Genomic DNA, 14,224 nt, shown 5'->3' on the forward strand with positions numbered 1-14,224 from the left:
TATTTGTAATTATGAAAATTGATCTGTTTGAACATTCCGTCATCTGAGTTAAGAGATATTATTGAATCAGCTGGATTAATTAAATTTTTATTAGGATATTATTTAGTTAAATAGTTATTACTACTTTAAAATGTTTTTCGACTTTATCATAAAGATGCGCATTTTGAGTAGATATTATTTGAACAGCTTTTTTAAATGTAGATAATGAAAAGTCCCGTATTACTACGTATTTAAATATCATTTTTTAGATAAACAGATACTTATTTAGAAAATGATACGAAATAATTAAAAAAAAATTTCCATTAATTTACGGTTTCTTGTACTTCTATTATTCATTTTTTCTATCAAGAGAGTAGTTTCTGACATGATTTCTAGAAATACATTTTGTATGTGATTATTATTTATTCTTATGATATGCTCAATAAGTTCAAGATTTAAGGATTCTTCTTTTTTTAATATTAAATTAGTACCTCCAATTTGAAGTCAAATTTTGAATTTCTTGTTGGAATATTTTTTTCCAATAGTTTAAATTAAGTAATATTTACTAGCATTTATAATATTCAAATATTTACATACAGAATATCTAAGTTTTGAACTTTGTCATAAAATTTTATGACCATTATTACTTTTACTGAGATAAATAACTGTTATCTTTCCATTTATTAATTTTAAAAAAGCTTCTTAGTGAGCGATAACGTCATGGATAAAATATAAAAAACATTTTATTTAACAGAAAAATTATTAAAATTTTTTAATAGCAACCTATTATCATTTTCAAAATTATAACATTTATGAAGATTAAATTGAATGTACAGATATGCAAATTTTCTAATTATAAAAAATAATATTTGATGCAATGTAATAGAGGAATAATACTTATTTATTATAGAAATCATCCATCAAACTAACTGAAGTGATAAAATTTTATTGGCAGTTATTTATATTTATGCTATCAAACACTTCTTTCCACTGTACTCTATTTTACAAATGTAGCAATGATAGTGGTAGTATTAACATTAATAATTATTATAACTAATTATATGTATAAATTATTAATAAATTATTAATTCCAATTTATAACTGTCTATGCTTACTTATAAACAGTTTACGATACTTTTACGTTAATCCCAGAGATCCAAGCTACAAATAATCAAAATATTTATTAAATTCTATTCTTTCTTTTCCATTTATTTATAATAATAATATTAATTATATATTAAATATTTAATATATTTACCAGCGTTAATTTGTCTTCTTCCTTTTTAAGTACTCTAGTAGTTTGTTCCTGATCAAATTTTACAACTGCTGCAATGACTTTAGCCAGTACCAAAGTCTCTTTACCCATCATGTATTCATACAAAATATTTCTAAGATATTCAATTTCTGTTGAATCTTCCAGAGTATCATGTCTTAATTTGATAAGCTTTCGCAACTCAGTTAACTCCCGTTGCTGAGATGTCAAAGTATTTTTTAAAGAGTCCACAGATTTATTTTCTAATTCCTATTATAAAATAATGAAAAATTGATTAAACTGTAAAGACTTAGACAGAAGTAACACATAGAAATTAATTATACAATTACTCACTCTTTTGCACTTCTCCCGTTCTTTTTTTAAATCATTAATTTCATTAGTTTTATCTTTTACCATATCTTCCCACCTTGTTTCAATTTGTTTCAATTCATTCTCATGCTCTGTTTTCATTCTCGTAACTAATTCTGTTAGTTTAGTCAATTCCTCTGTATTTTCTTTCCCTTGATCTTTCTTTAAACTTTCTATTTCTTCAGACTTAGCAGTTAATTCAACTTGAAAATCTCGAAGTTGTTCTTTGTACTGTTGAATTAAATCTGATTCATAATTTTTTTGACGTTCTAAAATACAATACTCTTATAAAAAAATTATTTTTAAATTAATAAATATATATAACCACGTAACTTACCAAATTTTTTATCAAGAGCTGCCTGAAGTTCCTGATCTTTATCATTAATTTGAGCTTGAAATTCTTTTACTAACTGATTCATTCTCTCTCTCTGCACTTCTTCAATCGTTTCTAATTGTTTTTTTAATGCATCTATTTCATTTCGTAACGATTCATTTATGTTTTCAATTTGTGATTCTTTTGATTGACAACTAATAACAGTTGATTCTGCTTCTTTTAGCTGCTTTTGTAATTTTTCTACTGTCCCTCTCAAATTCTCTGTCTCCTCTTCATACGTTTTAAAGTCTTTATTTGATTTATTTATTTCATCAAGTTCTTCATTTTTTCTTTTTTCTTCATTTATTTCTTTTTTCAATTCGTTCATTTTCTCTTCTAAATCTCGTATTTGGTTTTTATAAGCTTCAGTTACATTAGTTATACCTTCAATTTCTGTGTTTTTATCAATTATTTCTATCGTGTGTTTTTTTATGAGTTCTTCAAGCTCTTTAATTCTTTGTTGTGAAAATTCATTAGCTTTTTGAAGGTCTTCATTTACTTTCAATAATTTATTATTGAGATCCATAGTTTCACGTGCTTCCCCAGTATTTTTCTCAAGATCCTCTCCGAGCTCTTTAATTTTTTGTTGTGAAAATTCATTAGCTTTTTGAAGATCTTCATTTAATTTTACTAATTTATTATTGAGATCCGTGGTTTCACGGGTTTCCACAGTATTTTTCTCAAGATGCTCTTCGAGCTCTTTAATTCTTTGTTGTGAAAATTCATTAGCTTTTTGAAGATCTTCATTTAATTTTACTAATTTATTATTGAGATCCGTGGTTTCACGGGTTTCCACAGTATTTTTCTCAAGATGCTCTTCGAGCTCTTTAATTCTTTGTTGTGAAAATTCATTAGCTTTTTGAAGATCTTCATTTACTTTTACTAATTTATTATTGAGATTCGTGGTTTCACGGGTTTCCACAGTATTTTTTTCAAGATGCCCTTCAAGCTCTTTAATTCTTTGTTGTAAAAATTCATTAGCTTTTTGAAGATCTTCATTTACTTTTAATAATTTATTATTGAGATCCGTGGTTTCACGAGTTTCCACAGTATTTTTCTCAAGATGCTCTTCAAGCTCTTTAATTCTTTGTTGTGAAAATTCATTAGCTTTTTGAAGATCTTCATTTAATATTAATAATTTATTTTTTGCATCTTGTAGTTCTTTATGTTCAATTTCTAATATTTCAACTGAACCATTGCTTTTTTTAAATGTTTCTAGTTCGGTAAGAAAATCGGCATTTTTTTGTTTTAGTTCTTCAATGAGATTATTTTTATCCTTTTGTACAACTTTTAGTTTATCTATAAAGTCATTTTTTACACGGATTATGTCCATCATAGCGTCTAATTTATCTTTCAAATTTTCATTATTTCCTAAAGCTTCATTTTCTGATTGTAATTTTCGATTCTCTTCTTCCATCACTTCTATTTTACATTTCATTTCTTTATTTACAAGCTTCAACTTAGTAATAAATTCATTTTTTACATTAATTAAATCTGATAAATAGTCATCATTTTTTGTAAGTATTTTATTTTTTAATAATAGGTTTTCTTTCATACATTTTAATTTATTAATATAATCATTCTTTGTAACAATAATATCCATTAATTCTTCTACTTTTTTCTGTTCAACATTATTCTTTAGCAAACATTCAACTTTCATTTCTAATTCTTGGTTCTTTTCTCGTAGTTGTTCATTTATATAATTTTGTTCCTTTTTTGAAAGCTTTAATTTATCAATAAAATCATTTTTTACAATAATTATACTCATTAACTCATTTAATTTTTCTTGGGATTCATGATTTTTCTGTGACAATTCTACATTATATGCCCATTCTTGCACTTTACTTTTTAATTCATCAGTTATATAATTTTTAACGCTATCATGATTATTTTTAATCGTCAGTTTCACTTCTTCACAAATTTTTTTCATTGATTGCATCATCATCATTGATTGTACTGCTTTTTCAGCAAAAATTGTATTTCTTCTTTGTGTCTCATTTTTTAAATCATTCAAAAGTAATCCACTATCTCTTAACTTGTCAGTTAAATCATTTATTCTTTCATATGATTCATTTAATTCTTTCTTTAATCTTGAAATCTCATGATTTTGTTGTTCATTTTCATCAATCAGTTTGTTTAATTCACTAATTTTGTTTTCTTTATTCTCCAACACAACTTTCTGTTCTGTATCCGAATCAATGTCAATTAAATTTTCATTCATTACTTCTCCTGAATCATCTCTAGTTATTTCATTATTGTCGTGACTTTTCTCATCAACATTATTCTTTTCTTTATTTTGCATTGCCTGTTTAAGTTGCATAGTTAATTGTTTGATTTGTTCTTCCTTGATTTCAAGTTCTTTGTGAATTTTGAATTTATTTTCTGCCAGTGAAATCACAGATTCCTCCTCTCTTTTACGCAATTCATTTATTTCTTCGTTTAAATAATCAATTTTTTCCTTTGCTTTATTTAGATCCTTTTTCAATTCATCTAATTTTTCCTCATTTAAGCTCTTCGACATTTCCAACTCTCGCTCAACTTTGTATTTTTCTTCTTCCATTTCTTCTATTTTTTCTTTACTTCGTTTCAACGATTCTTTGTATTTTGAAATCAAAATTTCGAGCTTTTCGAGTTTATTTTTCAATTGATGGTTTTCTGTTGATAATTCAGAATCTGCTTGATTCAATTTTAGCGAAATGTCTTCCATTTCCTCACCGGAAATTTTAATTAAATCTTGAGAAGAGTTTCTTGCGCTTTCGAGTTTGTTCTCAGCAGAATTTAATTGGTTTTCTAGTTTTGCGTTTGCTCCATTCGCATGAAGAAGTTTTACCTATAAAATGGATGAAATATTAAATCTAAATACTATCGTTTATTGCAAATTCAATAGCAGAACAATTCTAAGAATATACTGTAATTCTTTAATAACTACGTTTTCTATAAAGTATAATTATACATTACTTTAATAAATAATTTGTTACTTGCTTTAGTGTTTAACGAATCAATTATATGATCTTTTTCTTCAATGTCATTCCTTAAAGCTTCTTCAAGATGAGCTTTCGCTTGCTGTTCTAACTGGCACTGTTCTTTCAAATTTCCAATTCTTCTCAAAGCTTTATTTTGTGTCTCAACAAGCAAAGACTCCAATTTCATCTTCACCCTCTCAATTTCTCGATAATGGTTTGCCAACTCTCTGTATTTTCCCCTATATTTACAATACTTTGTTTGAATTTTACGGTACGCTGAATATATTTCTTCCTTTGATAGTTGATCCATTTGTCGGTTCATACATTCATCAGTTTCACTCGCCGATTGTTCTATGTCTGACTAAAATTAATGATAAATAAAGCCATTAATATTCCAGATATAAATGGATAATAACTATTAATGTAAAACTTTAAAAAAAATGACATACCGGAAAATGATAAGCATTTCCAGAACTTTCAAAAATAGGAAATAATCCTGAAGTATCACCACTAGCTAAACTATTAATTGAAGACGATCTGGAAATTCCAGTTGTATTTGAAGAGAGTGAGGTTAAATCGATGCTTGGAAAGTAATCTTTAGCTGGGCTGTTCTTTGCTGTTTCTATAATAAAAAAAATGAATTAATTCATGTTTAAATTATTTTATAGATTACTGTATAATTTTATTACCATCTCCTTCATCTGTAAGGCTAAAGTTGTCATTTGATGCTGATAAACCAGAACTGGATGCATTCGAAATATTCGGAGAGACAACTGCCTATAGAAAAATAATATTACAAAAATATATAATAAATAGAACTATTTTCAAATATTGTTTCTCACTTTCTATTGATTGTTATGAAAATGTAATAACCTAAACCGTTAACAGGCTTTTGTTTAAATAAAGTATAAATACCTGTGCTAATTGCTGCATGCTTGCTTGAATTCTTGCTGGTGATTGTTTCATCTCTTCAGCAAGTTTATCTTTAAATTTTTTAAACATTTTGTAATTATTCCTCGGTTTATTTTGTATTATCAAATAAGAATGTTTTTTATTAGTTCTTTGAGTGATGGCTCTAAGCAAACTAAGATAACTTTTCAATTAGTTTTAACTCTATTAATTTTTAATTAATTATTTTGTGTAATTATCACTTAAATAACTTAGATAAGGTGTATAAAAAACGACAAACAATCACGAAATGAAATCACTGTAATAATGTCTAACAGTCTGCATTTTAATATTTTTTTTAACAATACTGTCAATTTATTTAACAAATAGTTTATTTTATAATCTGTATAAAATTGTTATTGCGGTTACTTTTCATTGAATTGTAAGTTATTCTGAACAGTGATTGAATAATTAAACAATTTTATAATAAATGAGACACTTTTAACTTTACGTGTGTGATGACACGACAAACATGACAAAACTATTTGATCATCTGAAAAACACTTAAAACCAAAAATGACATCATTTTTATCGACAGTTGGTTTTGATTAATTTATTTATTGTTGGTAAAATTAAACTTTACTCTTATCGACACCATCCATGCGCCGACGCTGAAATATTTATGAACTTAACCTCAAAGTTACATTTTTTCTTAGTAAATATTGAAATTCTTATCAAATAAAGTTGAATACCAATTGAAAAATTTGGTAATTGATAGTTTAATTGAGGTGTATCGTATGCCTATTCAAATTTTGAAGCATAAAAAAATTTTCTCATGTTTTGACATTATTACATAATAAATTATCAAAATGGTAAGTCAATACAAGACGAATTCGCTATTTGAAAATATTATGAATTACAAAAATTAAAAGAATTTTTTATGTTATGTATAATTAAAAGTATTAATTGCAAATAAGAATATAGAAAATTATTTTAATTATTTTACTTAAATAACTTGTAATTTTTAGGCATCGAATGATGGAATTCCAACTCCAGGAGTACCAGGATTTCCTACAGCAACTCCTAACATGACTCCAGGATTTGTACCTCCAATGATTCCAGCTACTCCTTTCATTCCACCTCCTGGGCTAGCTTCTGGGCCACCTGGCATTATGCCACCACAATTTTCAATTCCTCCTCCGGGATTTAGCTTTCCGATTGCTGCAACAGCTCCTCCAGCAGACCCTGGAGTAATTGGTAACTTCATCATTACTATTTTGATTATTCATAGTTTTACTCAATACTTTCAGTTCACAAAATCAAGTTATTTTAATATTATAGCCGCACCACCTCAAATAAGCGCACCACTTGCCAGTGTAGCATCTCCGTCAATGACTCCAGTAATTCCTGGAGATGCAATAGGATCACCTGCGATTACTTCTGGCCCGATGGCTACCACCATAGCTCCAGTTTCTGGAGCTCCTGCAGTACTGAATGATGGTGTTAAATCAGCTGATAAAAAATGCGATTGGTCGGAACATAAAGCTCCAGATGGTAGAACTTATTATTATAATTCAGTAACTAAGCAATCTTTATGGGAAAAACCTGACGAATTAAAAACTCCAAGTGAGCTTTTATTATCTCAATGTCCATGGAAAGAGTACAAATCAGAAAATGGGAAAATTTATTATCATAATGTATCAACTAAAGAATCTAGATGGACAATTCCCCCTGAATTAGAAGAGTTAAAAAATAGGATTATTGCTGAAGAAGCAGCAGCTGTTTCGGCCGCTAACACTATAACTTCAGGTAATTTTTTATTTGATCAAATTTGCATAAATTTTTTTAAGTTTATCATATAATCTGAATCACATTTGTTACATAAAATAGTTATAAATATGATTTTATTTGAAATCAAAATACTGTTTAATTTTTTTAGTAACAGATGTGTGACAGAAGTTGTTATTATTTTTTCATCACATCCATTAATTCATAGTAGAAAATAAATTGTTGTAAATAAATTAAATATTGTAGGAATAACATCAACATCATCATCCACTACATCATCATCATCCTCATCTTCATCGTTATTAACAACTCATATCAATGCAACAGCTAAAACTACCCCGTCAGAAATAAGTAGTGGTAAATCTGCAATAGAGCAAGCAATGGCAGCAACGCTCGCAGCAATAAATATACCAACACCACCAGCGAAACCAGATGAAGATAGTAATTCAGCTAAAGGATCAGCTAATGGCAGCAGAACAAGTACGCCTGAACCTAAAATGCAGTTTAAAGATAAAAAAGAAGCTATTGAAGCTTTCAAAGAATTATTAAAAGAACGTGATGTTCCGTCGAATGCTACGTGGGAACAAGCAGTTAAAATGATTCAAAATGATCCAAGATATCCGCAAATGAAAAAATTGAATGAAAGAAAGCAAGCTTTCAATGCATATAAAACTCAAAAGCTTAAAGAAGAGAGGGAGGCCGAACGACTAAGACTGAAAAAAGCTAAGGAAGACCTGGAACAATTTTTGTTAGAAAGTGAGAAAATGGCTAGTACTGTTAAATACTATAAATGTGAAGAGCTTTTCGGTAATTTAGATATTTGGAAAGCAGTTGGGGATTCTGATAGACGAGATATTTATGAAGATGTTGTGTTTAATCTTGCTAAAAGAGAAAAAGAAGAAGCTAAACAATTGAAAAAGAGAAATACCAAAAAATTAGCTCAAGTTTTAGATACAATGACTGATGTAACATATAGAACAACATGGCAGGAAGCTCAGGCATTGCTTCTTCAACATTCAACATTTGCTGAAGATGCACATTTATTAGAAATGGATAAAGAAGATGCTCTTTTGGTTTTTGAGAATCATATAAGACAGCTTGAAAAAGATGAAGAAGAGGAAAAAGAAAGAGAGAAAAAAAGAAGAAAGCGATTAGAAAGAAAAAATCGGGATGGATTTATAAGTTTGCTTGATGAATTACATGAACAGGGTAAATTAACATCAATGTCTCTATGGGTAGAACTTTATCCGATGCTTTCGGCTGATTTACGATTTTCCACAATGCTTGGACAACCCGGATCAACCCCTTTAGACCTTTTCAAGTTTTATGTTGAAGATCTCAAGTCTCGATTTCATGATGAAAAGAAGATAATCAGAGAAATTTTAAAAGATAAAAACTTTGAAGTTCAAGTTAACACAACTTTTGAAGAATTCGCAACTGTAGTTTGTGAAGATCGAAAATCTGCAACTCTGGATGCAGGTAATGTAAAATTAACTTATAATCTGTTACTAGAGAAAGCAGAAGCGAGAGAAAAAGAAAGAGTTAAGGAAGAAACAAGAAAGTTTAAAAAATTAGAACTAGCTTTCAAAAACTTATTAAAAAGTTTCGATGTTGACTATCAAGTTACTTGGGAAGACATTAGACCGAAGATTGAAGAGTCTGCAGATTTTAAAGCTATTACAGTTGAAAGTGAACGCTTAAGAATATTTAAAGAGTATCAACATGAGTTAGAAGAAAGTTGTAGTCATCATCATATTCGAAGTAAGAAGAAGAAAATGAAAAAATTAAAGAGAAAATCACGATCCAGATCTCCGAGTGAATCTGAAGCAAGTGAAAAAGGTGTTGCAAAGAAAAAACGAATGAAGTCAAGATCATTGAGTATTCAAAGTAAATCAGAAAGTTCAGAATCAGAAAGTAAAAAGTCTAGAAGACGGAAAACAAAGAAAAAGCGTGGTAGAAGTCATTCCAGGTCACATTCCCGTCTTCCTTCTTCTGAAGAATCTCCAGAAACTAAAAGAAAAGAAGAAAAACATCGGAGAACTTCAGGATATAGTGAAAGTTCTAATGGAAATAAAGAACAAAATGATCTTTCAGAAGATGAGTTAGAAAAACAGAGAGCTCAATTGCTTAGAGAACTTCAAATGCAACAAGAAGAGAATTAATTAAGTGGAATAAATTCATTACAATAATATAAGACAATTGTTCAAATATTTTAATTTATAAAATTATTTACAAATTAAGAATTAAATAAGGATGATCTTTTCTTATAATTATGTCAGAGTTAAGTCACGTTGTTTCAAAAATCTCAACTTTTTTTACATAAAGTTAGTAATAGAGAAAATGTAGAGTGACAATAACGAATAATACTCCAATAAAATTTTTCATCTTGAAATTGATGAAAAATCAATTGATGGTCAATAAAAGATAAAAATTAGTAACAAAAAGTTTTTTTTTTTATTTCTTCAAAATATTTTTTCAAGTCTGTTAATCAATTTAAATAATTCGTAATACATCAGTTAGAATACATTCTCAATTTCATTGAATTGTAGCAAATGCGACTGGTAAATAATGAACAACCTTGAGACTTTTAAAACAGACCCAAATAAACATGGTATTTACCAGTGTCAAATAATTCCCCACTATGTACAATAAAGTATATTAACATTGTCGCAATTCTATTTTAATAATAAAAAAATTATCATTTAAATCTTTTTATCTTGATGAGATCATAGTTTAAATAAATAATATTATCATTTACGTTGCTTGTAATTATTTGTTATAATTAACATATAATTTTAACTGGAAATTTAGAATTTTAATTCGTCTAAAAAGTTTCATACATATCGAAAATACTGTAAGAATATTGGAAAGTAAATAACGGTAATAGCCGGTAAAGGATTGAGTAAAAAAAAATTTGCGTTGTCTTTGAGTTTATTTATAAATTTGTAAACTGGAGAGAGTATTTTTTACTCGTTCATTTGAATTAATGAGCGTGTTCCAACTGAATTTTTTAGTATACATTTTAGTATAAGATCATTTAAATAGTAAATTTATTTAATAGAGAACGTTTTTATATATTACAACTAGAAAAATGTTTCATTTTTGTCGTCAATCACTTAATATTACAATTCCAAAGTAAGTTATAAACATTATATAATTTATATTAATTGATTATGTATTTAAATAACCGACATTAAAATATCTATGTTAATTTTAATATTAATTAAATTAATTTTTTGATGATATTAGTTCTATAGTGAGGTTAGTTTTGTTTGATGATATAAAAACATTTTTGTTAATATATTATTTTATGCTAGTATTAATAATTTTTTTCTTATTTATTTTATAAAAATAATTATTACTTGAGTCAAGCTAACCTTTTCAATAATTGTACACATTTTAGAAAGATAGTTTTTTTGGTTACCGGTATTTACAATAAACTGAAATTTTTACAAAAATTATTATTAATTATTGCTATTAACTAGATATATAATAATCAAACTAATATTTTTATTTGACATACTTCAATTATTTTGATTATCTTTCTTTTTTAATTAGCGATTGGTAAACAATAATTTATATCTTTTCACTAGTAGCTCCTTTAACTTATTCAATTATTTCTTATGAAAATTAATTATTCGTCTTTTCCACTCAGAATTGGAGTTCGTTGGTTAGAATCAGTTGTTTCACTGCCCAGTATTCCTGATATTCCATTAGAAAATGAACCACTTTTATCATATAACAAAAATAGCCACGAACGTAAGAACTTGGAAAATGTTTTAAACAAATATTCAAATGAATGTCAAGATGTACCAATCGTCATCGGCGACCAAGAATTTCGGACTGATGTTGTCAAGTATCAATGTATGGTGAGTAGCTTTTTATCAGAATATTAAAGTTTAATAGAGAAAGCAGTTTGATAATCTCTTATCCAAAATCAATATGTGCTGATAGCTTCTTATTTCGATAAGATATTGAGAAAAAAATTGCAAATTCAAGAAAGACTTGAAAAATTCAAAATAATATGAAGAGTTCTTTTATCAATTTACAATAAATAAAGATTCTTATTTGCATTTCAGCCTCACAATCATAAAAAAAAGATAGCAAAATATTATTATGCAAATCCAGATTTGATAAAGAAAGCAATTGAAGTTGCAGTAAAAACTCAACGTGACTGGGAAAATGTTCCATTTGAAAAAAGAATTGAAATATGGATGAAAGCTGCTGATTTAATGGCAAATAAATATCGTCAAGATCTCAATGCAACAACTATGTTAGGCCAAGCAAAGAGTGTTATCCAAGCAGAGATTGATAGTGCTGCTGAGTTAATCGATTTCTTTAAACTCAATTGTTATTTTCTATCAGAGGTACTGAAATACCAGCCTATTTCTCCTGAATTGAAAATTTCACGTAATTCAATGAGGTATCGAGGTTTAGATGGTTTTATTGCTGCTATATCCCCATTCAATTTTACTGCAATAGGAGGGAATTTAAGTTACACTCCAGCACTTATGGTAATTTAAATTACTATTTATAAACAAAAAAAAATTTTAGCGAAATAAATTTTCATAATTGCTGTTTTATAGGGTAATGCAGTTTTGTGGAAACCTTCAGATACAGCAATTCTTTCTAATTGGACCATCTTTAAAATTTGTCGTGAAGCTGGAGTTCCTCCGGGCGTAGTAAATTTTGTACCTTCGCATGGACCTGATTTTGGCAATACAATTACTCAATCCCCCTTCCTCTCAGGAATTAATTTTACTGGATCAGTCAAAACTTTCAATCATCTTTGGAGTCAAGTAGGAAATAATCTTTCAAGTTATAAAAATTATCCAAAAATGGTAGGTGAATGTGGTGGAAAAAACTACCATTTCGTGCATCCAAGTGCAGATGTTACTACAGTTGTTAATGCAACAATCAAAAGCTCTTTCGAGTACAGTGGGCAAAAATGTTCAGCTTGTAGTCGAATGTATGTTCCGGAATCATTGTGGCCAAAAATTAAACAAGATTTACTATCGATTCGTAATGAATTAAAAATTGGTGATGTTCAAGATTTTTCAATATTTACTAGTTCAGTAATAGATGAAGCAGCTTATCATCGTATTGTTGGGTACATTGAACATGCAAAATCATCACCAAATTTGGAAATTATTGGTGGAGGAACTTATGATAAATCTCAAGGATTTTTCATTCAACCAACAATCATCACAACGTCTGATCCAAATGATAAAATAATGAAAGAAGAAATTTTTGGACCGGTTTTGACAATATTTATTTATAAAGACAATAAATTAAACGAAACAATGAAACTTGTCGAGTCTTCCACTCCATATGCTTTAACTGGAGCAATTTTCGCCCAAGATCTAAATTGGGCAAAAGAAGCGTTGAAAGAATTTAAATACACTGCTGGTAATTTTTATATTAATGATAAATCTACCGGATCAGTTGTTGGCCAACAACCATTCGGTGGTGGTAGAATGTCCGGAACAAATGATAAGGCTGGCGGACCTCATTATGTATTGAAATGGTCTTCACCACAATCTATTAAAGAAACCTTTGTGCCAATCACAGAATACAAATATCCTTACATGGAATCATAAAGTTAATTGATTCTAAAAACCATTTATAAAAAGAAAATACATTTGAAAAGATCTACTTCCACTACTATTAATAGCTATCATTAACTTAAAGTACATGAAGGATCGATTTATTAATTGATAAACATCAATTAATTAATTGATTTAAATTATTATTTATTTTTGTTAAACAGTTTATCAGCAGATATTTACCTCAAAGATGTTATTTTTATATCATAATCTTATATAATAGTATTTTATGTAAAAAATATCCATTAATAATTATAACAAATAATTAGTCATTCATTTTCGTTGATTTTATTTTACATTTTCTGTCTTTAATTAATCTTATAAAGGTATGTAATTTCGCAAATTTTAAAGAAAATGCAATTTTAAATAGGTATTTACAAAAAAAATTTGATATTACGAAATTACGGTATTTTCTTTAAATATCTAATCATCCAATTGTTTACAAATATATTTTAATAAATTCTGGTAAAAAAAATATTATTATACATTGTATGTTAATTATTTTAATTAATATAAATACTTATGTACTATACGAAAAAAAGAAATGTTTTAGATTTTTCATACATTCCATTTTTAAGCTTGTGAATAATAATAACTATCAAAGATTTTAAAAAATCATTCGATAGAAAAATTTTTTTTGAATAAAAAGTTTATATAAATTTACAACCACGGATGCCATGAGGGATCCATACGACATAAGTTATCATGACTATTAGCTGCAGCAACAAGAGTACTCATTTTACTGTCAGTTCCTTCAAAATTAGCTAGAGAATTAAGTCTATTCATAATTGCTGTCACTGCTCGAGTAACCATAGTTATCAATAATTCTCCTTTCATATCTGAAGGTGATTGAGAAGCATTTTCAGAATCTTCTTGCTTCCTGTTATGATCAGCTATTACTTCATCACCCAATATAGCTCGTAAAATTGTATGAACTTTGAAGGATGGATGAACTAAACATCGCGCTGTTGCTATTGCTGATGCTGTTAGAGGTCCCGAAACTCCT

The 14,224-nt window shown here is 27.8% G+C and overlaps 4 protein-coding genes across 6 annotated transcripts in view; 2 read left to right on the forward strand and 2 right to left on the reverse strand.

Annotated features, from left to right (window-relative positions):
* Positions 1-909: 909 nt before the first annotated feature.
* Positions 910-6,350, reverse strand: LOC118065482 (putative leucine-rich repeat-containing protein DDB_G0290503). The gene is made up of 8 exons (XM_035080784.1): positions 5,852-6,350; positions 5,626-5,713; positions 5,386-5,558; positions 4,956-5,297; positions 1,938-4,803; positions 1,586-1,869; positions 1,238-1,501; positions 910-1,140 (listed from the first exon to the last, which is right to left on the reverse strand). Exons 1-8 carry the CDS (start codon positions 5,936-5,938, stop codon positions 1,117-1,119), a joined length of 4,128 nt encoding a protein of 1,375 aa, XP_034936675.1. The 5' UTR covers positions 5,939-6,350; the 3' UTR covers positions 910-1,116.
* A 167-nt stretch (positions 6,351-6,517) lies between these two features.
* Prp40 (pre-mRNA processing factor 40) lies at positions 6,518-10,056 on the forward strand. 3 transcript variants are annotated; one of them, XM_035080796.1, is made up of 4 exons: positions 6,518-6,696; positions 6,853-7,081; positions 7,166-7,633; positions 7,859-10,056. In XM_035080796.1, exons 1-4 carry the CDS (start codon positions 6,694-6,696, stop codon positions 9,772-9,774), a joined length of 2,616 nt encoding a protein of 871 aa, XP_034936687.1. In that variant the 5' UTR covers positions 6,518-6,693; the 3' UTR covers positions 9,775-10,056. The 3 variants fall into 3 exon arrangements, with proteins under 3 accessions (XP_034936687.1, XP_034936697.1, XP_034936706.1); XM_035080806.1 differs by having other exon boundaries at positions 7,940-10,056; XM_035080815.1 differs by having other exon boundaries at positions 7,985-10,056.
* Positions 10,057-10,201: 145 nt separating this feature from the next.
* Positions 10,202-13,400, forward strand: P5CDh1 (delta-1-Pyrroline-5-carboxylate dehydrogenase 1). The gene is made up of 4 exons (XM_035080854.1): positions 10,202-10,747; positions 11,268-11,481; positions 11,692-12,126; positions 12,199-13,400. Exons 1-4 carry the CDS (start codon positions 10,704-10,706, stop codon positions 13,210-13,212), a joined length of 1,707 nt encoding a protein of 568 aa, XP_034936745.1. The 5' UTR covers positions 10,202-10,703; the 3' UTR covers positions 13,213-13,400.
* A 357-nt stretch (positions 13,401-13,757) lies between these two features.
* The window catches only part of Nipped-A (Transcription-associated protein Nipped-A), a 37,551-nt gene continuing 37,084 nt past the window's right edge, over positions 13,758-14,224 (reverse strand). The window contains exon 4 of the mRNA XM_035080943.1: positions 13,758-14,222. Coding sequence (XP_034936834.1) covers positions 13,879-14,222 — 344 coding nt within the window. The 3' untranslated portion in view covers positions 13,758-13,878. The remainder of the gene's footprint in view (positions 14,223-14,224) is intronic.

Source organism: Chelonus insularis, unplaced genomic scaffold, assembly GCF_013357705.1.
Source record: "Chelonus insularis isolate UGA/USDA-ARS -01 unplaced genomic scaffold, ASM1335770v1 contig_120_pilon, whole genome shotgun sequence".
Taxonomy (NCBI): domain Eukaryota; kingdom Metazoa; phylum Arthropoda; class Insecta; order Hymenoptera; family Braconidae; genus Chelonus; species Chelonus insularis.